Source organism: Leptidea sinapis, chromosome 25 (assembly GCF_905404315.1).
Source record: "Leptidea sinapis chromosome 25, ilLepSina1.1, whole genome shotgun sequence".
Taxonomy (NCBI): Eukaryota; Metazoa; Arthropoda; class Insecta; order Lepidoptera; family Pieridae; genus Leptidea; species Leptidea sinapis.
This window is the reverse complement of record NC_066289.1, coordinates 4,932,756-4,956,816: the sequence shown is the minus strand read 5'-3', so window position 1 is coordinate 4,956,816 and position 24,061 is coordinate 4,932,756. Positions and strand designations below refer to the sequence as shown.

The following is a 24,061-nucleotide window of genomic DNA, read 5'->3' as shown; positions in this document are numbered from 1 at the left end:
ATTAATTGAAAAATAAGCGGAGAGGACCAAATAGATAATGGTCAATTTACGTAATTATAAATAAATATTCTCTCTCTCTGGGGTCGGTCCCTCATGTCTGAGGATTGTGGTCAGCAGGGCTGCATCTGGAACGGATGATTTACCTCAACCGGTTTCTATCCAGTGCGTGTCTTATAAAAGTGAAGAATTGGAATGATGAGCCCTTATATCCGTCAATCTTGATGAAGAACAACCGTGCGACCTTTATCTTCGGTATATCTAACCATAATTGATTATTTCCCAACTTTTGTCACCTCTCCGCATTAATATTCAAAATTACCAGTGGTTCCTTTGCACAAGATGACGGCTAGATTATGGGTACCACAACGGCGCCTACTTATGCCGTGAAGCAGTAATGTGTAAGCATTACTGCGTTTCGGTCTGAAGGGCGCCGTGACTGGTGAAATTACTGGCTAAATGAAACTTAATATAATTAAGCAGGACGTTCAGCTGATGGTAATTAACAAGTCCTGCCCATTACAATGCAGTGTCACTCAGTATTCTTAAAATACCCAAAAATTCTGAGCGGCACTACAACTACGCTCGTCACCTTAAGACATAAGATGTAAAGTCTCATTTGCCCAGTTATTTCACTAGTTACGGCGCGCTTCAGACCGGAACACAGTAATGCTTACAAATTACTACTTCATGGCAGAAATATTCGGCGTTGTGGTACCCATATTCTAGCCGGAATCCTGTGCAAAGGAGCCTCCCACTGGTAAGTAGTACTATTTATACAGACACCTAGTATTCGATGTTGTACTTATACGAGATACTTATTTCAACATTACTTTTATACCAAATTGAACTTTCAGACCGTGTTTATACAAAGTAACCTTTTTTCTAGGGTGGACTCAATGATGATGGCGAAACAGCAAGCATAGCGCTTACAGCCTACGTCATAACATCTCTGATCGAAAGCTCCCTCCCAATACCCTACAGAATCATACAAAACTCCCTCTCGTGTCTCCGAGCCTTGCCTCCCAAAAAGACTCCCCCAAAACTTTACGCATACAGCATTATTACCTATGCTTTTATGCGGTTGCGACGGTATGAGAAGGAGTTGAGACTAACAAACGAGGCACTAAGTTTGGATGGAGTGGCATCAGGGCTGACGATGGATGAAGAGATGAAAGGGCTGGTTGGGTTTCTGAAGGTTGCGAAAAGAAGTACGGACTACGTTTGGTGGGAGAGTGGTGAGTTTTGTGGATAATTTTGATAGATGAATCTTATATATTCTGAGATTATATTTTTTGCGATAGCTTGAAGTGCGATTTTGACTGAAAGAAAATTTTAAAATTCGCTACTGGTCAAGATATATAGACAATTCATACACTTAGCGTCTATTTATTATGTGTAAGCATATATTGATTGAGAAACGTTAATATTAACATTGATTAAAAGTAGATTATTATTCGTAACTTTTTTTAAGACAATAAGGGACGAGACGAGCATGAAGTTCATCTGATGGTAATTTATAGGCCCTGCCCATAACAATGTAGTACCGCTCAGGATTCTTGAAAATCCCAAAAATTCTGATCGCCACCACACACCACAAAATCTCGTTTGCACAGTGTTTTCACTAGCTACGGCGCCCTTCAGACAGGAACACAATAATGCTTACACATTACTGTTTCACGGCAGAAAAAGGCGGCGTTGTAGTACCCATAATCTAGCCGGCATCCTGTGCAAAGGAGCCTCCCACTGGTAAAATTTTAAATCTTATTATTTTTGTTTATTATAGCAGATTATTGTATAACATTTTGAATGTACAATCTCTCACCCTAACACAGTCAAAAGACAGTAACACCTATTCCAATATGATCAGGTAGCTTAGCAACGACTGTGGAGTCCACGGGATACGCACTGCTCGCGCTGTCGGAATGTCCGAACCACTTACTCGACAGCTGCTCCAGCGATGCTCGCCGAGCCATACTTTGGCTCGCCACGCACAGAACTGCCGCGGGAGGATTTGTTTCTACTCAGGTAACTACTCAGGTTATAACTGCATTGCAACAGGGAAAGAACCTTGTCATATTAATCTACCTGGATCTTACGTCAATAAGGTGGCGGCTTGTGATCACGCGTCGTCATCGACCCTTTCACAACACACGTTGATTATAAATCAAAAAGTCTTTTTAATATTTTATATTTCTAAAAAATGTCAAAACAAATGGCATGGATGCCAGACATGAATGTTCCAAAGGTCAACTTGTACCAACATCAGGTCTTTGAATCATTGATAGAATGGTGCAATGAGAGAACATGATGAAATTGAAGTCTGGATGGGCCACAAAGATCAGATGGCAAGCCATTGTTTGGTATCCCCCAGATACATGAAAAGGGCTACACTACGTATAGCTGAGGGCCAGCGGTCATTGCACTACTAAGCGAAGACTAGTGGGAAGGATTGTAATGACCAGCAAGAATTGCGGAATACAGTAGACGTCTTCTGCCTTATTTAGGGGGTACCAGATCTTGGTACTTCGTAGGATAGCAATAATGTGCTGCAACAACAAGTTATGCACATTTTACCTAATTTTTTACCAGCTGAGATCTGCCACGACTGGAGTGATGCCAAAATGTATTTAATCATGTGTTATCAGATAGTCTACCACATCAGCACTTCTGCATTAAATGTTTAAAAGTAGAACTTTTATAAACCAGAGAAAAAAAATAATTGAAAAGTTCAACCAAAAAGTATTGTTCTTCTTCCACAGGATACCTTGGTAGCCCTCGAAGGTCTAGCGCGCTGGTCGTCCATTTTGCCCTCGGACACCAATCTCACGTTAAGAGCCGAATGCGGAGTTATTAGCAGATCCGTCAATATTTCATCAAATAGTAAAGTACCTGATCTTCTAAAGATGCCCATCGGAGGTCTACGTTTGTCAGTGCAAGGTGTGTTTACTTTGACACAAGCAAATTACCTAGTTTTCCTAAAATTAAAGCACCGACTACATTAAGATTTGATGAAATAAAATTTATTTGTATAAATCATAGTAACATAATTCTCAACAATTTATATCTATATATACAGCACAATTCGCCAATAAATCAGCATACAAATATATTTTGTTGTTTTAGGCAATTTGATACCGATGTCTTTGTCCGTTCACCCTTTAAGCTTCTGTCTTCTGCCAAAAGCCTCCTTCATGTATTTCCACTACGTCTGTTCTCTTGCTATTGTAACTCATTCTTCATCTTACCCTGTGTAGCGGAATTTCGAATACGAGTGCATTCTAGCTTTGTGTAAATTTGTCCTTTTTTGTATTTATATCCACTTCTATTTCAATTTCTTTACTATTATTGTACCATGTACAATATGTGTTGTTTACAATATTAGTGTTATTCTTCATTTTACCTATCTGTATCCGAGCATCCTTAATATAGAAGATTTATAGAATTAAGGAAAATAGTCTAAAGAGATGGAGCGCACGTTTGGCATAGCGTCCTCTTACAAAAGATTTTACTTTCCATGTTTTTTTATTTACTTGAGTGATCATTTACAATTCTGTGCGTACTATACAAATTTTTATTTTTTATGTCATCAATCTATGGAGGCATGTATATTCGTTCTTTTATATTTGTATTTGTCATTGCATAGAAATAGCATGCCATTTGTCATTTTGCCATAGCCATTGTTTGTCCAACTTCCTTGCTCTTCTTATTAAATTCACTTAGCATTTTTGTATTTCCTTCTAATTATGAGAAGTGTTTACTAGATCGCATATCTCTCCAGTTTTAAGATCGTATCACCAGCAAAAATTTTAATAAGGCTTCGGAAATAATTTAACGCCACCCATGACATACTTTTATTTAAAAACTTTAACAGTATTTTAAACAGTTTGCCTTTATTCCCGTAGTATTTTGATATAAGCACAAAAAGCTTCCCTAGCTGTAGGATAACATAGGTTTAAAGGTAGTATAGGTTTAGAGGGTATTCAAACAAAGCACATAATTTCAAAGACCGACAAGGCATTACCTTGTCCTCTGGACTGTCAAAAAAAGTGTGTGTGTGTACTTATGTATGCACGCAAGAAGATAACGTTAGTAAGGCCTAACGAAGCAAAAATAAATACAATGATTTATTCCTCGTGCTTTTACGTTTTTAGACAGAACAATTATTTTAAAAATCTTGCAAAGCTGGCTTTGAGAATTAATTATTATAAATGACCAGAGATAGGAACTTGTGGACACTACGGTCTTCTTGAGTTAACGTTAGATAAAAAGTTTCAGTGGGGTCCACATATTGCCCATCTAGCAGATAGATTCAGCTCTGCGGCATATGCAGTTAGAAAGATTAGAGAGTACACGAATGTTGCGACCGCTAGATTAGTGTACTTCAGTTATTTTCACAGCATCATGACGTACGGTATTTTACTATGGGGTCATGCTGCTGACATTGATATAATGTTTGCTCTCCAAAAGAGAGTTGTTCGTGCTATATATCCGCTTGGTTATAGACAGTCTCTCAAAGAAAAATTTAAAGAAATAAATATTATGACTATTCATTGTCACTACATTTATGAAAATTTAATATACGTTCACAAAAATCGTCACCTTTTTGCTCTTAATAATAACTTTCATTATTATAACACTAGAAATAAGGGATTGCTTGTAACTAATTCTAGTAGGCTTCATAAGATACATAATAGCTTTAAGGGTATACACTTCTATAATAAAGTCCCAGCCACTGTTCAGGCATTATCTATAAATAAATTTAAATGTTTTATAAAATAATGGCTCTGTCGTAAATCCTATTACTCCACTGCTATAATATATTATCTCTAATCTCTCAATATCTAAATGATCGGACAGCCTGGGTCTAGATTGTGATTATTTTATAGCGATTGAAATGACTGTACAATATTGTATATTTTTATTGAAAAGAGCGCAAAAAAAGAATGCTTCGGAGAATGCATGGGAGAGTTTCTGGCGACGCTTCTTCTCTCTCAGAACGCCATTTGTTTCCGAAGCGGTAGTAGTATCTAGTAGTTATTAGAAATGACATCAAAAAGAATTCTAAAGGAATAAATTTTGAGGAAATAAATGCCTTTTATGCCTTTATGCCTTTTATGAATACGGCTGTATGGTTCGGACCATTTGCCTGTCCTAATAATGGACGAAGAAACCAAAAAAATAACGAATGACGCAAACGTCAGAAAATTTTAGGAACCAACTTCAACCTGTTACTTTTGTGTTACAGTGACAGTTACAGCGCACGCATCTCAATATTTCACTCTCATAATTTTTTCATAACGCGCCTAAAGAAGTATAACTTCAATAATAATCAACTTGATTTAAATGTGTCAGGTACCGGATGTGCTCTTATCCAAGGGACACGTTTTTACAACACGCTCTCCACCCACGATCGAACGGAAAAATCTCTGCAGGTTCAGACCATCGTACGAACAGACGGCACTTACAACTGCGACACAACGTGCTTCTGCGCTGCTGTTGTCGAGGTAATTCTAAAATTAGTTGCTTATTATATACCAGTGGGAGGCTCCTGTGCACAGGATGCCGGCTAGATTATGGGTAGCACTTAATTATATAATAACGTGAAATAGTAATGTGTAAATATTATCGTGTTTCGTTCTGAAGGGTGCCGTAGATAGTGAAATTACTGGGCAAATTAGACTTAACAGCTTATGTCTCAAGGTGACAGAATTTTTGGGTTATTCAATAATCCTGAGCGGCACTGTATTGTAATGGGCAGGGCGTATCAATTACCATCAGCTGAACGTCCAGCTCGTCTTTTTTTCATAAATTTTATTCTTGTTCGATAGTTTACGCACAAGCGTTGGATGATGTCCCCAAAAAACTGCAAATGCGTCATTTGGTGGGACAACTTATCTATACGGCGTCCGGGAAATTATTCAGAATTTTGGATTATGCCCTTTGAGAAAAATATACAAAATGAATGTATTTCTTGGTTTCTTATTTTATATTTTTATATAAGACTAGCTTTTACGCGCGACTTCGCGCGCGAGAAATAGTTACTTTGGGCAGCATTTTTTATTTTTTCTTAATACTCACTTTGCAAATAGTACACAACAAACTGCTGTGGTTATTACATTTTTATAACTATAGAACTTTAACCCTCTTTTTTCCCACACAGGTCTAAATTTTATAAACGCTCGAACAAATATTTAAAAGTTTCATGGTGCTATCTTCGATAATGAAGATCTTTCATACAAATTTCCACCCTCTATTTCAACCCCAAGCATTTTATTACCGATAAAAATTAGACTGTGTCCTCTCCCAAGCTCTTGTCTATCTCTATACTAAATTTGATCAAAAAATTAATTAAATTTGTAACAAACAAACTTACATTCACATTTATATTATTAGTAGTAGCGATACCAAATTAAGAAATATAATCTGTTTTAGTGGTGCTTTAGTTTACCTTGCTTATTAAGTCATCTTGAGATACTCAACACGGCCCAACAAAAGAAACCCTACTATGCTATTCCATTTCTCCACGTATAGTTTGAGAACCCTCTAGTACTTTACGAGCCCTGGAGTGCCACTCTAAAAAGGCATTGTAAATTGCACCTAACAACTGTATGCATGTGCACTTCTACAATTGAAATTGAATTTCATGTTCAGAATTATATGAAAGAATGTGTAAAAATAAAGAACTTCTTAAAAATGATTAAAAAGTTTTCTTCATTGAAATTATTACTACGAGTGAATGATAAAATAGACAACCACGTTTTAGGAAAGAGGGGAAAGGGGGTGAACTTGATCGTCTTCTAGAAAACTAAAATTTAAGCTCTAATTTTATTTACGAGCATAATGTCCGATTACGTAGCATAATGTTAAAACATGATTTATTTTTATTTGGGAAAAGAATTCCAAATAAAATAATAATAAATAAAAGGGAATAAGCATATAAAATTGTATTAAAGGTATGCGCTGTATGGAGTGGGGAGTTTCCTGAGATGGCGCTACTTGAAGTGACTCTACCGGGGGGCTTCGCTGCAGACGCCGCACTCTTGTACTCACAGCTGCTTCCTAAAGATAAGTGTAAGTGATGCATACACACATAGACATAGATACCGATAGATTTATTATCTACTACAGATAAGTTAAGTCTAGCTAACACACATAGATGTAGGTGTCTCTACTGATAGTTTTTGGTGCAAACGCTACGCTCTTGCACCCGCACATTCCTACTACAGATAAGTTAAGTCTGGCTAACACGCATAGATATAGGTGTGTGTACTGATAGTTTAGATATAGGTGTCTCTGCCGATAGTTTTTGGTGCAGACGCGACGCTCATGTACTCGCAGCTACCTACTACCGATAAGTTAAGTCTGGCTAGCACACATAGACATAGTTGTCTCTACCGATAGTTTAGATATAGGTGTCTCTACCGATAGTTTTTGGTGCAGACGCGACGTTGATGTACTCGCAGCTACCAACTACCGTTAAGTCTGGCTAGCACACATAGATATGGCTGTCTCCACCGATAGTTTAGATATAGGTATCTCTACCGATAGTTTTTGGTGCAGACGCGACGCTCTTGTACTCGCAGCTACCTACTACCGATAAGTTAAGTCTGACTAACACACATAGATATAGGTGTCTCTACTGATAGTTTAGATATAGGTGTCATTACCGATAGCTTTTGGTGCAGACGCGACGCTCATGTACTCGCAGCTACCAACTACCGTTAAGTTAAGTCTGGCTAGCACACATAGATATGGTCGTCTCCACCGATAGTTTAGATATAGGTGTCTCTACCGATAGTTTTTGGTGCAGACGCGACGCTGATATACTCGCAGCTACCAACTACCGTTAAGTTAAGTCTGGCTAGCAGACATAGATATGGTTGTCTCCACCGATAGTTTAGATATAGGTATCTCTACCGATAGTTTTTGGTGCAGACGCGACGCTCTTGTACTCGCAGCTACCTACTACCGATAAGTTAAGTCTGACTAACAACACACATAGATATAGGTGTCTCTACTGATAGTTCAGATATAGGTGTCTCTACCGATAGTTTTTGGTGCAGACGCGACGCTGATGTACTCGCAGCTACCAACTACCGTTAAGTTAAGTCTAGCTAGCACACATAGATATGGTTGTTTCCACCGATAGTTTAGATATAGGTGTCTCTACCGATAGCTTTTGGTGCAGACGCGACGCTCATGTACTCGCAGCTACCAACTACCGTTAAGTTAAGTCTGGCTAGCACATATAGATATGGTCGTCTCCACTGATAGTTTAGATATAGGTGTCATTACCGATAGCTTTTGGTGCAGACGCGACGCTCATGTACTCGCAGCTACCAACTACCGTTAAGTTAAGTCTGGCTAGCACACATAGATATGGTTGTCTCCACCGATAGTTTAGATATAGGTATCTCTACCGATAGTTTTTGGTGCAGACGCGACGCTCTTGTACTCGCAGCTACCTACTACCGATAAGTTAAGTCTGACTAACAACACACATAGATATAGGTGTCTCTACTGATAGTTTAGATATAGGTGTCACTACCGATAGCTTTTGGTGCAGACGCGACGCTCATGTACTCGCAGTTACCTACTACCGATAAGTTAAGTCTGGCTAGCACACATAGACATAGTTGTCTCTACCGATAGTTTAGATATAGGTGTCTCTACCGATAGTTTTTGGTGCAGACGCGACGCTGATGTACTCGCAGCTACCAACTACCGTTAAGTTAAGTCTAGCTAGCACACATAGATATGGTTGTCTCCACCGATAGTTTAGATATAGGTATCTCTACCGATAGTTTTTGGTGCAGACGCGACGCTGATGTACTCGCAGCTACCTACTACCGATAAGTTAAGTCTGGCTAACACCCATGGATATAGGTGTCACTACCGATAGTTTTTGGTGCAGGCGCGACGCTCGTGTACTCGCAGCTACCTACTACCAATAAGTTAAGTCTGGCTAACACCCATGGATATAGGTGTCACTACCGATAGTTTTTGGTGCAGGCGCGACGCTCATGTACTCGCAGCTACCAACTACCGTTAAGTTAAGTCTGGCTAGCACACATAGATATGGTTGTCTCCACCGATAGTTTAGATATAGGTATCTCTACCGATAGTTTTTGGTGCAGACGCGACGCTCTTGTACTCGCAGCTACCTACTACCGATAAGTTAAGTCTGACTAACAACACACATAGATATAGGTGTCTCTACTGATAGTTTAGATATAGGTGTCACTACCGATAGCTTTTGGTGCAGACGCGACGCTCATGTACTCGCAGTTACCTACTACCGATAAGTTAAGTCTGGCTAGCACACATAGACATAGTTGTCTCTACCGATAGTTTAGATATAGGTGTCTCTACCGATAGTTTTTGGTGCAGACGCGACGCTGATGTACTCGCAGCTACCAACTACCGTTAAGTTAAGTCTAGCTAGCACACATAGATATGGTTGTCTCCACCGATAGTTTAGATATAGGTATCTCTACCGATAGTTTTTGGTGCAGACGCGACGCTGATGTACTCGCAGCTACCTACTACCGATAAGTTAAGTCTGGCTAACACCCATGGATATAGGTGTCACTACCGATAGTTTTTGGTGCAGGCGCGACGCTCGTGTACTCGCAGCTACCTACTACCAATAAGTTAAGTCTGGCTAACACCCATGGATATAGGTGTCACTACCGATAGTTTTTGGTGCAGGCGCGACGCTCGTGTACTCGCTACCTACTACCGATAATTTAAGTCTGGCTAGCACACATAGATATAGTTGTCTCTACCGATAGTTTAGATATCTGTATCTCTACCGATACTTTTTGATGCAGATGCGACGCTCTTGTACTCGCAGCTACCTACTACCGATAAGTTAAGTCTGGCTAACACCCATGGATATATGTGTCACTACCGATAGTTTTTGGTGCAGACGCGACGCTCTTGTACCCGCAGTTACCTACAACAGATAAGTGTAAGTGCTGTCTAATATACATAGATATAGGTGACTCTACCGAGGGTTTTGGTGTAGATGTGACCCTTTTGTATTCACAGCTACCTACCACAGATAAGTGTAAGTCAGCACTTACACTTAAACAGCGTTTAACACACATTGATGTTAAACAGCGTTTAACACACATTGATGTAGATGACTCTACCGAGGGTATTGGTGTAGATGTGACGCTCTTGTACCCGCAGTTACTTACAACAGATAAGTGTAAGTGCTGTTTAACACACATTGATGTAGATGACTCTACCGAGGGTATTGGTGTAGATGTGACGCTCTTGTACCCGCAGTTACTTACAACAGATAAGTGTAAGTGCTGTTTAACACACATTGATGTAGATGACTCTACCGAGGGTATTGGTGTAGATGCGACTCTCTTGTACTCACAGCTACCTAGAACAGATAAGTGTAAGTGCTGTTTAACACACACAGATGTGGATGATCCTACCGAGGGTTTTGGTGCAGATGCGACGCTCTTATACCCGCAGCTGCCTACAATTAATAAGTGTAAGAGCTGTTTAACACACACAAATATAGTTGAAAAAAAATATCTACCGAAGGTTACCTGTAGACACCGCGCTCTTTAACTCAAAGCCACTTATTACAGATATCTACCCGATTTTTTTTATTGTTGATGATGATGATATAAATCCTCAACTTAAACATAAAACACAAAACTGTGTTGTTGAAAACTCATTTCCAACAATTTAATTCTGTTATTATTTTTCTACAATTTACGTTGCTATACGAAACAAAACAACAATTTGGCAAAACTAATAAGTGATTATTTAATATTTTTCTTATTCAGTTGAATACATAAATGTGTACTTTATTGTAATGAACAATGAGACAATTCCGCAATATTGACAATAAAGAGCATAGTATTTTTGTGTATGGAACGAAACTGGCATTCATAGAAATGAGCTTGCATAAATTTGTGCCTTTTATTGTGATATCGTACTGTCGTCCCCATTGTCAGTTTCTATAGCTATAAATCCCAATATTTGGTCATAAAGATGTTTTTACTATGGGTCAGTAATGTAGGCTATTATTTTATTATAAGTTACATAGATTACTAGTTTATTTTTCCTAGTAGAAATTGATAAGTGCAGGCATTAATTAGTATTCAAACACTTATTTGGTGTTTAAATAAAAAAGACGTTTGACAAAAAAAATACTGATTGAGTTCAAACAAGAAAGAAAACTTTAAGAAATGGTTACCAAACACAAAACATACATTATTTTTGCACCATTTTGAAGTTTCACTTGAAATAGTGAATGGGTATATCCCAATTTGTATTTACCTAATATTATCAACCAGATAAGAGCAAATATTTCTGTCAGCCCGAAATCCTTTTTGTGCTTTAATTTTCCTAAGCTCGCTATTGAAACTGGTATACAAATTAAAGTAAAGGTATTAAATTAAATAATAAACTTGAGTTATCTCTTTCAATGTTCATCACGGCTAAGTGCTTCTGAGAACGCCTCGTATAGAACAAAACACGTACCGAATTGGTTTTAGCAGGATTTCACATTACCAGCTAACCCGGTCGATCAGTCGAGAGTTCAGCGGAAAGTTTTTGACCAGTGGGAGGCTCCTTTGCACAGGATGCCGGCTAGATTATAGGTTCCACAACGGCGCCTATTTCCGCCGTGAAACAGTAATGTGTAAACGTTATTGTGTTTAAGTCTGAACGGCGCCGAAGCTAGTGAAATTACTGGGCAAATGAGACTTAACATCTTATGTCTGATGACGAGCGCAATTAAATCGCCGCTCAGAATTTTTGGGTTTTTCGAGAATTCTGAGCGGCACTGCATTGTGATTGGCAGGGCGTATCAATTACCATCAGGTGACCGTCCTGCTCGTCTTATTTTCATAAAAAAAACTCTGACCTATGCATTCTGCATACAAACTCATACGAGTATAATAATATCAAAAAACTAAACAAACTAAGACATTTCAGGCGATATCCATCACGAAATTTATCTAAACTAATAAAAAACTCTATTAGCGTGTTATGATACTAACGGTTGGAATGTGTAATAATTTTTTTGGGGAACTATAGTTCCGCAGTTATTATACTAGTACAAAAAAAGAATGCTGGGGGAGTTTCTTGCGCCGCTTCTTCTCTCTTAGAGCGCCATTTGTTTTTCGAAGCGGTAGTGGTGTCTAGTATATTAGATATGACATCAAAAAGAATTCTAAAGGAGTCAATTTTGAGAAAATAAATGCCTTTTTTATTTTCCGAACCCTATAATCTAGATACGAACAGTAATTCATTGATCTTTAAAATACGACTCACTTAAAAAAATATTTTAATACTTTTTTATTTTACATTCATTAATGGCTAAACTAAGTGTATTAATAATAATAAATTAAATAAATACATACTGAAACCCGTAACCTCGTCGTCGGTTTGTCACGAGACAAAGCCTTCATACAGCCTGCGTTATCCGGGTTACTCGGTCAGGGACTGTAGCGAGCTTTTCTACTATTTCAGCTTTTTGCGAACTTTGTAGATAGATAGCTCTTCAATGTGAATTAGTATAATGTGAGGATTGGTGATTTAGATTTTAATTTTCGAGTTAATTTTCGCTTGCCGTCTGGTTGTATTTATGTATATATTCGAGTTGGTAGGTATGTTTAACAAAAAAATCCGTCGGTATAACGAAAATAAATCACTCAAGTATAAATACCCTAAAGTAGAATTTTAATTTTATAGGTAGAGTGCTTGCTTTTATGACTAACACAAAAATAAGATACACTTAAAGTAGGTAATCATTTTTTTCTAAAAAATTTACATTTTTAGATAAAATCTATACTAATATTAACTTTTAACAAATTTCTCAAAGTTGATTTATATTTTTTGACGCCCTGACGGAATATCCTTCCAACTTTTGCGAGATGCCAAGTAAACTTCGATATAAATCTGCGATCAATTTGTAACATTGATAACAGTTTATTTGCTAAACTTGAATTCTTCTAGAGCCTGAAATTTCTACATCGTTACATTATGAACCACAAAGTTTCTCCACTCTGTAAACAGTGACCTCAGAACAGTTCTACTATAATTGCCTTCTTTTTCCCTCTTTATATTACTCTATCATGTAGAAGGGTATGATAATTTAAACGGACATAATAAAATTGAAATATATGTATTTCCACTCTGTATCCACTAATAATTATAATTATTACTGACTCAATTCAATTTGGACAGCGTTACAACTTACAATTCACAACAAGTGTCCACTCGGAAAAAAAATCAAATTTCAATTTTCTATATTTGTTAATAAGATATATAGAAAATTACTTATAATCTACTTATTAAAGCAATTTACAATTAAGCCTTATATATGTAGGTATCAGAAAACTTATTTCTACAAACCTATCTACGTGTTGAGGGATAAAACTTTATAATCCCTGGGGAAACTCCTGAAAACTGGGAAAACTTGGCTATTTGCTATCACTTAACCTAACTTAAGACTAATGACTATAACTTTAAAACTAAGGTAAATAAATATATAGCTATGTATATACATGTATAGTATATAAATATAGAGGGGTTGGGAGGGGGGGGGGGGGGGTTATCGTCGATAAGGAAAGGAGGGAATGTCCACTAGAACTTAGCGCTCTGGCTTATATAAGCCACGACCGTCTACCGTGATGATGCTACCAACTGTTAGTTGGCACTGCTTTAGTGCCAACTAATAAGTGTCAATCAAGTTAACTTAAGATCTGAATATTATATGCTATTAAAGTTATTTCTAATTATATTGATAATTCTATAAAACTTGCTGACCCGGCAAACATTTTTTTGCCATATAAATTATATTTAGAGTTAGACCGTTTCTTGGACATTGCAACATTACTTTTTTTTCAAAACTAAAATATTTTCCTAAAATAATAAATAAAAGCGTAATAAACGTAGTAAACGTATAGCCTAAGTTACTGCTTATTAAATCGGCTACCTGCCAATAAAAGTCCCGTTAAAATCGGTTCAGCAATTTCAGAGATTCGCCGGAACAAACAGAAGACAGACTAAAATAGTAAAAAAAATATTTTGTATGTACCGTATATATATTTATATACATGTAGTAAAAAACGGTTATTTCAATATTAGAAACGGACACTCCAATTTTATTTATATGTATGTATAGATAACATTAGTTAGTAAGTCTTTTGTGGGGCGATGCATATGCTTTTACAACAAGATCCCAGAAAATGTTCAAAACACAAAAGTATTACGTTATTCAAAATAATTGTTAAAAAACGTTTGTGTGGTAAAGGTTACTATAACATAAATGACTTTCTTAATGCTACCACAGATTGAGAATGGAGTCAGGCTATTAAATAATAAGTTTAATTGTACAATATTACTTTGTAAACATATTTATTCGATGAAAAAAAAGCCCGCTGAGTTTGTTGCGCCCATTCTTCTCAGGTCTGAGGCATTCAATTTGGAATGGGTGGTAGTTTTTTGACTTTCAATAAATGATGTCACATCTTATTTTGAATAAAAATATTTGAATTTGAATTAGATACTAACACAGTAAGTACCTAGTTAAATAAATGTAATTATTATTTGATATCTTATGACAGTTCATGACGTTGGTAGCGCTTGTTAACACACCAACTAATCAATATAATATTGCTGATATTCATCATTACTTTAGCTTTATTTCTTAACTAACTTTTATTTATGAGAACATGTGAACAGACATGACGTTTATTACCATTTGATGAAGTAATACATCGTGCCCGTTACAATGCAGTGCCACTGAGGATTCTTGGTAAAATAGATTGCAAGTTTGTCACTTTAAGGCATAAGATGATAAGTCTCAGTCCTCAGCCCTTTAATTATTTCACGAGTTACGCCGCCCCTCAAACAGAAACAGAATAATGCTTGTACATTATTGGTTGACGGAAGAGCAAGGCTCAACTGTGTTACCCAGCTAGTCATAGATAAAAGAAACATCCCATAGGTAAAATTATCAACTGATAAATGTTGGCTTTTAAAATAGGAAGCCGAACTAGATATTAAAAATATATTGTACTGTAAAAACTTAGCTTATTTTATGCTTAGCTTTTACCAGTAGGAGGCTCCTTTGTACAGGAAGCCGGGATAGATTATGGGTACCATAACGGCGTCTATTTCTGCCGTGAAGCAGTAATGTGTAAGCAGTACGGTGTTTCGGTCTGAAGGACGCCGTAGCTAGTAAAATTACTGGGCAAATACGACTTAACATCTTATGTCTCAATTGACGAGCGCAATTGAAGCACCGCTCCGAATTTTTGGGCTTTTCAAGAATCCCCAGCGGTATTGCATTGTAATGGGTAGGGCATATCAATTACCGTCAGCTAAACGTTCTGCTCGTCTCGTCGCGTATTTTCATTAAAAAAATAGTTTTAAACTTTAAACTATTAAATTATTTTGTATCATTGTAGTACTGCGTCGTATAGAGATATCAGCGAGTAACAGTCGCGCCACCTTCTACCTCGGCGCCAGAGACGACTCCTCGCGAGGTGGTCACCACTGCTACAGGCTTCACGCGGTGGGCCCTGCGGCGAAAACCAAGCCAGCCCACGCTAAGATCATGGACTATTACCGACCCGATGTTAATCATGTTCAGGTATTTAAATCCAAAACTCGCTAGAACAGTCAATCCACAGATCACGAAGTACCCCCGTATATGCGTAGCGTCAACATTGTAAAAAGCGGTGACAAGCACACACGATTAGTTAAGCCCAGTTCTTTGATCATTTAAACAAAAATTTAACACAAAAATTTCACGTAAATGTGCCACTCTTGTAATTGGCCAACAGCAACGAGATAAGTTATAACTAATAAGTAAATTTTATTAGCAGTAAACATTTCCTGAAATAGTTAAAATAATAAATAACATATATATATTATTCAGAACGATTCTTCGAATTACGAGTTCTCTTCGTACGGATACATAACTAATGAGAAGGATTAATAATGTATGGAGGACAAAAGGATTTACTATTAAGCTTACCTACGTTCTTGCTTTATAACCATCAAGAAGAATAGAAAGATAACAATCACATTTATTTAAGTAGAAAACCTAGGTATAGAAATTATTATAAAATAGAAAATACAATTTTCAGGGTATTCCATTGGTGCGTTGCATTTGTCTTTTAAACTAAAAGAGAGGTACTATTAACATATTACCTCTACTTTTCTAAGCCATTACATAGGTAATTTTAGGTTAAATATGTTTAACCTAAAATTACCTATGTAATATAAATTGTGTTAAGTTTTTAATCGCAGCAAGTCATGTCATGAAAACTCCACATTTAAATAAATTATATATCCGCGCCGAAACAGAAACTTAGCTAACGAAAAGGAAAGAGCGTGTGTCGTCAAGCAAGTGATAGAGGGATGACCCTTTATTGACTTTTTTGGTCAATATTATGTAGACATTACCTAACATATTAAGCATTTTGCTACCACTCGATAATCGAAGTCTCAGATAGAACTAGTCTTATACTGTTACGTATATAAACAATGTACCTACTCGATGTTAAATATAAATTAATATCAATGTAATTAAATGTTTTTCCTTATTTTAGATGTTTACAATACCCGAAAACTGTCCGCCACGTATTTCACACGATGCTACGGATAATACTGCATCGGATAATATATTCAACAGAGCTAAGTCGTTAGACGGAGAAATATTAATAAGTCATGATTTTTTATTTGAAGATATCCCTGAAGGAGTACCCATGGAAGATCCACTATACGATAATCTGACCATGCAGACTGATGATAAGGATACTTATGAAATAACCAAAGAAAATTATTTTGATAAGGCAACTATGCAAAACAACTCAAAAAATGATAAGAGCTCTATTGACGATGAAACACTTACTATAAAAAAGGAAATAGATGTCCAACATTCTCAAAGCAATATAACAAAATTTATCCATCTTACCCATCGAAAAGAGGAAGTCATTAAAAATATCCCGATTCAACACTTATCTAGCATCTCAAAACATAAACCTGATATTAAACCCGACATCGAAAACAGTATTACGGAAGATTTAAGAATTAATAATAAAGAAAAAAATAATAAGAATAAATATAGCAATCATAGTTACATAAACAAAACAAACGACGTGACTTCTCATGATGATCTAAGCATAGTTAAAGGTACTATTGTTGATGAAAAGCATAATCTGAACAAAGATTTCGCTCATAATATATCAGCTGATAATAAACAAAATGAAAACAAATTAGACCCACAAAAGGATATCGGCGGATTCGATGTAGTTCAAGTTACACAAAATAAAAATGAAAAAGATACAGACGATAAAAGGTCGCAAGATAGAACTCCTAGCTACGATAAGTTTTCAAACTTCCATTTAATAGATTCGGAGAGAGATTTAGAAGTGCCTAGTGGAATTGAAGGGCCAGTGCCGGCTTTTGTTTTACCACCTCCAAACTTTATGTATACGCCGAGATCGGGTAAGTTATTACTAGATAATATTATATAAACGTCTATAACACTTTCAGGATATCTTACTAGAGGGAGATTTGCACAGAATGCCGTAGCTAATCACAGTACTGGCCTAATGAGACTTAACATTGTATGTCTCTTGTAAGTGACAAGCTCAATTAAGATATCGCTCAGAATGTTAGGTGGAGTCAAGAATCCTGAGCGGCCACTGCATTGTAATAAGCAGGGCCTATCAACCACCATCAGGTGAACGTGTCATTCGCCTCATCACTTTTTCTTATAAAAAAAAGTATCATTAACAATTATTGACTTGAATGAAATTTTTGTATGGATTACGTCCAAGGGCTGATCGGTAGTCTGTGGGAACCATTAAGTCTCACGCAACCACCGGTTCGATCCTTGTGTTTTCGGTTTTCTAATTCGTATGTTCGTTTATTCGACGCTTTGTAAGGTCGGCAACGCTCCTGTTAGTCCTCAGATATTACAAAAGAGTATGGGCTGCAGTGATCACTTACCATCAGGTGACCGTATGCTCGTTTGTCTTCCATAAAAAAATCAACTAATTATCATTATGTCAGTCTCAGTAAGAGGATAACTAGTATTTTATTTTTACTATGTGACAAAAACAAATGAAACAAACTGTTAGACATTATTGCAAAATAAATGAGTAGATATATATGGTTGGTTGGATGGTATATATGGTTGGTTATTTTTTTTCATGGGGAACATTTTCCTTTGCACAGGATGCCGGCTAGATTATGTACCATGCTATGGTACCCGCCACATCATCATCATCATCAGCCGGAAGACGTCTACTGCTGGACAAAGGCCTCCCCCAAAGATTTCCACGAACATCGGTCCTGCGCTGCCCTCATCCAACGTATTCCGGCGATCTTGACCAGATCGTCGGTCCATCTTGTGGGGGCCTACCAACACTGCGTCTTCCGGTACGTGGTCGCCATTCGAGGACTTTACTGCCCCAACGGCCATCTGGATACTGTTAATGGGTACAACGGCGCCTAATTCTGCCGTGAAGCAGTAATGTGTAACATTATTGTTTCGGTCTGAAGGGCTCCGTACCTAGTGAAATTACTGGGCAAAAACTTTTAGAGTGTTAGGGGCTCTTAATATTAACAAGGCCATGAGCTGCAGCCCAATAAGCTCTCGTAAAGATAAGCCCCTAATTTCGTCTGAGGCAAGGGGATAATATTATAGACTAATGGTATGTATCTAGCAAAAATAATTATTCGGTTTAAATAAGATTGAATTCCACGTCAACGAAATCGCAAACAACAATTTCGTAGTTATACCTATTTATAGTTTTGTGTCAAGTTAGTTTATCAAACCTATAATATCACCCATAAGTCGGGGAGAGTCCTTGGTGACGTCGTTTGGCCCGGTATATGGTCACACTCCGTAACGATGTGTTCGGCCGTCGGCCTACACAGGGGACTGTCTGAGTCCTTAAAAAATTAACCAGATTCTAGTTAAGCCGTTGACCCGTTACCACGTGTTTTATTTTACATAACTTTGGGCGCGTGACTTTTATCAGCTTGCAAGAAAGGTTGTGGTCTATGCATAGTAGAGCTGTCCTATCTGACACCCAGTTCCTTGCTGCTAATAACCAAAAATCAAAATATTTTTGATATTATTAATAAATAACACGTTAATTATATTTGTGTTATCTTTTTTTCTATTGGTAATATTATTATCATTTCACTTTCAGACGAGGCACCGGTACAAGAAAATAAGCAGACACCAGATGATACTTTTAATCCGTATGAAATATATTATCCAAATTTAATCAATAGAGATCTTAGAAGACCCCTTTAACGGAAGCTACACAAAGACTGAAGATTATTATAATTCGTTGTTAAGATAATAATTTATTTAAATTAATAAACAGCACATGCTGGAAAGAAATAAAGTGATTATAAGATGTAATTTGGATTTTTACTTTGATATCAATCACAATCTGTTTCTATTTACTATTGTTATTAAATACCTAGTTCATAGTATCCACAAATTACGAGGGGTAATTTAAGGCTGAGGAATCGAGCGGAGCTACTTATCTCTCCCGTAAAAAACGGGAATAGTTATAAATTCAGAGATAGATGTATTTTTAATTTATTACAAATATAATAGAATTTTTGAAGTAAAACTTCTTTAGCGTGACTTGGGGGTAACTCAGAATATTTTGTCAATTGAAACAATTTTTAACCCTTATAATTTAATGGTTTAATAAATTGTTTCAAATTGCTCAGTAATATTTTTTGAAAACCTCCAAGTGTATTTGTTCATTTATTAATATTTTATAATAAATAAAAGTTCTCAGTTTGACGTTTGCGACATTCGTTTATTTTTCTTCGTCCATCTTGCAGGCAAAAGCTCAAAGAGCCATATTCGTTAATATTCAATAACAAAGTACGTCTCTGGCTTGAGCATAATAATAAGTACTAACTTATTATTTGTTTATTAAATTTCCTGCCATAAAAAATTATTAGATATGATATTTTTTAACACTTTGTTATACTCCATACCCCAAAGAAAAGCTCTCATACAAAGACTCCGTTGTCCGGCTGTACCTCATAAGCCGCAATAGGCAGCTGAAACGTTGACAAACTGTGTTTTACCTTGTATGTGGTATTGCCGCTATCTAAATTATAAAAACCAAGATGGCGAATTCCAAAATGGCCGCCATTCAAACTAAAGTAATTGTTCTTATACAATAAGTAATAAGTAGGTACTTACTGCTTAAATCTATACTAATAATATATAAAGCTGCATTGTTTGTTTGTTTGTTTGAACGCGCTAATCTCTGGTACTACTGGTCCAATTTGAATGATTTGATGTTTTTTTTTAAATTAGGGATCCGTAATAAAATTGCTATTTTGTACCATAAGGTGTAAAATCGAAAACCTATTTTTGCGTGCGCTGCAAAAACTATTGACAATAGAAGAAAATGATGTACAGGCTATAATATAGGCAATATTTTATTACTTATAAAACTATCGCGTGAATTATACTTTATATGGCAAAACAACGTTTGCCGGGTCAGCTAGTGTTATATAAGACCAGCTGCCCGCGACTTCGTCCGCGTGGAAATAGGTTCTTAAAATTCTTGTCAGAATTGTAAGCTGCTTATATTATATTCGATTGCCATCTTGCAACCCTATTGGATATATCCCTCTGGATGGTACAGTAATAAAAAAATAATAAAAAACGCGAATAAAAAAGAGGGGTTAATCTTAGAAGGGTGAAAATTGAAAGTTGTATGTATTTTTCAATGCTACATCATAGCAACATAAAAAATGTTTAAAAAAAATACTTAGGGGCTTCTTAGGGGTATGAACCTTTATCATTTAGGGATATGAAAAATAGATGTTGGCCGATTCGCAGACCTACCCGATATGCGCACAAAATTTCACAAAAGTTTACAAATCGGTTCAGCCGTTTCGGAGGAGTTTGGTAACAAACACCGCGACACGAGAATTTTATATATTAGAGATTGTTCGTAAGCCAAGTAAGTAAAAAGAGAACTTGTATGGAGTTAAAAATATGCCGGAACTCAAATCCGGTACATCTCCCGTTGTTTCGGTCGGTGCCTAGGTGTTAATAACCGAAACGTCGGTAAGACCGTGGAAAGGAGGTGGGTTAGGTTCGTAACTCTTCGTGTGTCGGCCCGACTCGCACTTGGCCGTTTTTACTTGTAACTTGTCACACAAATGGAATTACAATACTTCCAAGCTCAGCTTAGAAGTATGGTAAGGATATATCCACGGTTATGTCTATCACATGCATATTATATACAACAACATAATGGTGACTGGTTACTGATGATACCACGACCCCGTCAAACAGGAATAAAGCTACGCCTGTCGCCTGCGGAGTGATCCACTTAAACACGTAATTATCCTGCGAGAGCATCGAACTCGAGTCGAGGGGTAAACAACAACTTTTTTAGTCGCCGTAACACTAAGATACTCAAATATTATTATCATTTTTGAAGACTAACAAATTTTATTTCGATTTCTAAGAAGATAAAACGACGACCCGTATCGCCCAGTAATTAGTGCCCCTGCCCACTATGCTAGAACTCCGGGGTTCGAATCCCGGTAGGTGCAATCATTTATATGATGAATATGAATGTTTGTTTCCGAGTCATGGATATTTATTTGTATTTATGTATGTTTAAGTAAGTATATTGTAATAAATATATCGTTGTCTTGTACCCTATGTAGTATATAGTATGCTATGCCTAGTTTGGGGAATGATAATTTATGTAAAGTGTGACGGTATATATAAAAAAAGTGTCAGACGTAGACTACCCTTCAGAGGTGTAGCTTCAAAAATATTATATTACTTATAGGTGAGTTTTTAAGAATGATTTTTTTAATAGTATTTTTAAATGAATAGATATAATAATGTACCCAATACAATTTACAGTCATGAATACTTATAATAAAATTGTTAACTAATTTGTTTATTTGTCCCATTTTTATTTTAATATAAATGCAAATGAGTTTTTAGCTTGTTTTTAGAGAAGCAGTGACGGACTAAAAGTTGCAGCTTTATCATAATATGTTAATACAAAGCAATGAGAGTTTCTTGCGCCCTTCTTCTCTCTCAGTGCGCCATTTGTATCCGAAGCCGTAGTAGTATCTAGTAGTATAAGAAATGACATCAAAAAGAATTCTAAAGGAATCAATTTTGAGAAAATAAATGCCTTTTATGAATATTGTAATGTAAGCACATAATAATGTATTTATTCAATTCGCAATAAGGTACGAAGTTTTCAATATATTTTAATAAAAAACACTGACAAGATGTTAGTTCGGGATAAACACCGAAACTACATTACCTGACTAGATTTTAATGAATCCTACACCGAGCGGCGACTTTATTATAAATATTAAAATATATGATAATGTATCGGTCATTCTAAAATACGTTTAGCTAAATTTCTTACTCCTTTCATTGGCTTAGTAATTCACAATGTTTTTTTTACAAATTAATAAAAACAACTATTTATATTTTATTATTAACAAAACAACGTCTGTCGGTTGAGCTTATTATATTTAAATCAGACAATAAAATGATAACATGAAATTAGAAACCAATGTAAGTGCATCCGGCGCGTCTCGAGGTTCACCGCCGGTCCGGTATGAGTCACCAATGTTGAATATGAATACTTCGGCCATAATACGGTGAATCATTGACTGCACGATAAAATGCAGTTTTAAACTCTAATATTTGACAAGGATTGCCTTAATTTACACGATAATAATGGCAATTCTACGGTGTTTTGTATGGTATTGCAAGAGTGTATAGTTAGAATTACTTACCATCAGCATCATACATTTTTTACTAAATAGTCGTCTTATATAATATTCTTGTATACATACCAAAAATAGTCTGTCAATATGATCCACAGAGGCCTTACAAACACTCAACCAACGAAGTTTTATAAAGATATTTAATATCTATAACACTACATATTTCTTAAAAAGAATGAGTTTGCAAATTGTATAAAAACTTTCTAGAATAATATAATATTAACACACTTTTACACACATTATCTTGCCACAAAATATATCATTGCCTGTACTATGGGTACAAGACAATGATATATTTAATACAATATACTTACTTAATCATACACAAATACATATAAATATCCATGACTCGGAAACACACATCAATATTCATCATAATATACCTAAATGTTTGCTCCTACTGCAATTCGAACCCGGGACCTCCAGCTTAGTAGGCAGGGGCACTAACTACTGGGCTAAATGGGTCGTAAAAATAAATAAACTGTAATTAAAATAAAAAGTAAGAAAAAAATAATTTCGACGTTTTAGGGTGATGTCAAATGTAAAATTAGTATATTCAACCTGATTAAACATTACTATTACAAACTATTCAATGAAGAGATAGGTAAGACAACAATCTTTGGTGTGGTTTTCAAAGTTTATATTCTCCTTAAAAATAGTCACTCCAGTCAGCCGTCTTGTGATGTATATGGTAATTGGTATTGCATGGAAGGTTGGTCACCTACCTAACCTACCAGTAAGACATGCTTTATTGCTCATCTAAACACCTCTGCAACACTCAAGATAGAGACAAACACATAGACAATAGAACAATGTTTATGAAGTGTGGTTAGTGTTATTATCTTTTACACTGACATCAACCCACTAAATATACTAACTGAGTACTCATCAAGTTAACATTTATAAGATACTAGCCGGCTAGCTTTTACCCGCAACTTCGTCCACAACATGGAATATTACTTTGGGCAGATATTTTTATTTCTTGGGATACTTTGCAAATAATTCACATACAAGCTGCTCTCCGCTGCTGGTGGTGCTGTATTATGATACAGCGGATACCTCTAGTTAATGTGGAAAGTCTCTTTAATAGTATTTCCCTGTGACTAATCTCCATCCCCATGTAGTAGATTACTAGTTATCAAGTGCCTAAATACAAAGTTTTATGGTGCCATCTTCGATAATGAGGAACTTCCATACAAACATCCATCCCCTATCTCAACCCCTCCATTTATTT

The 24,061-nt window shown here is 36.3% G+C and overlaps 1 protein-coding gene across 1 annotated transcript in view; it reads left to right on the top strand.

The window, feature by feature from the left end:
* LOC126972059 (alpha-2-macroglobulin-like protein 1) overlaps positions 1-19,435 on the top strand; it is a gene marked incomplete at its 5' end in the record, with an annotated part of 31,203 nt that extends 11,768 nt beyond the window's left edge. Inside the window, 8 exons of the mRNA XM_050818637.1 lie at positions 887-1,235; positions 1,868-2,025; positions 2,760-2,937; positions 5,353-5,504; positions 6,954-7,071; positions 15,453-15,637; positions 16,602-17,499; positions 19,218-19,435. Of these exons, the coding sequence (XP_050674594.1) occupies positions 887-1,235; positions 1,868-2,025; positions 2,760-2,937; positions 5,353-5,504; positions 6,954-7,071; positions 15,453-15,637; positions 16,602-17,499; positions 19,218-19,324 (2,145 nt within the window). The remainder of the gene's footprint in view (positions 1-886; positions 1,236-1,867; positions 2,026-2,759; positions 2,938-5,352; positions 5,505-6,953; positions 7,072-15,452; positions 15,638-16,601; positions 17,500-19,217) is intronic.
* Positions 19,436-24,061: the final 4,626 nt, after the last annotated feature.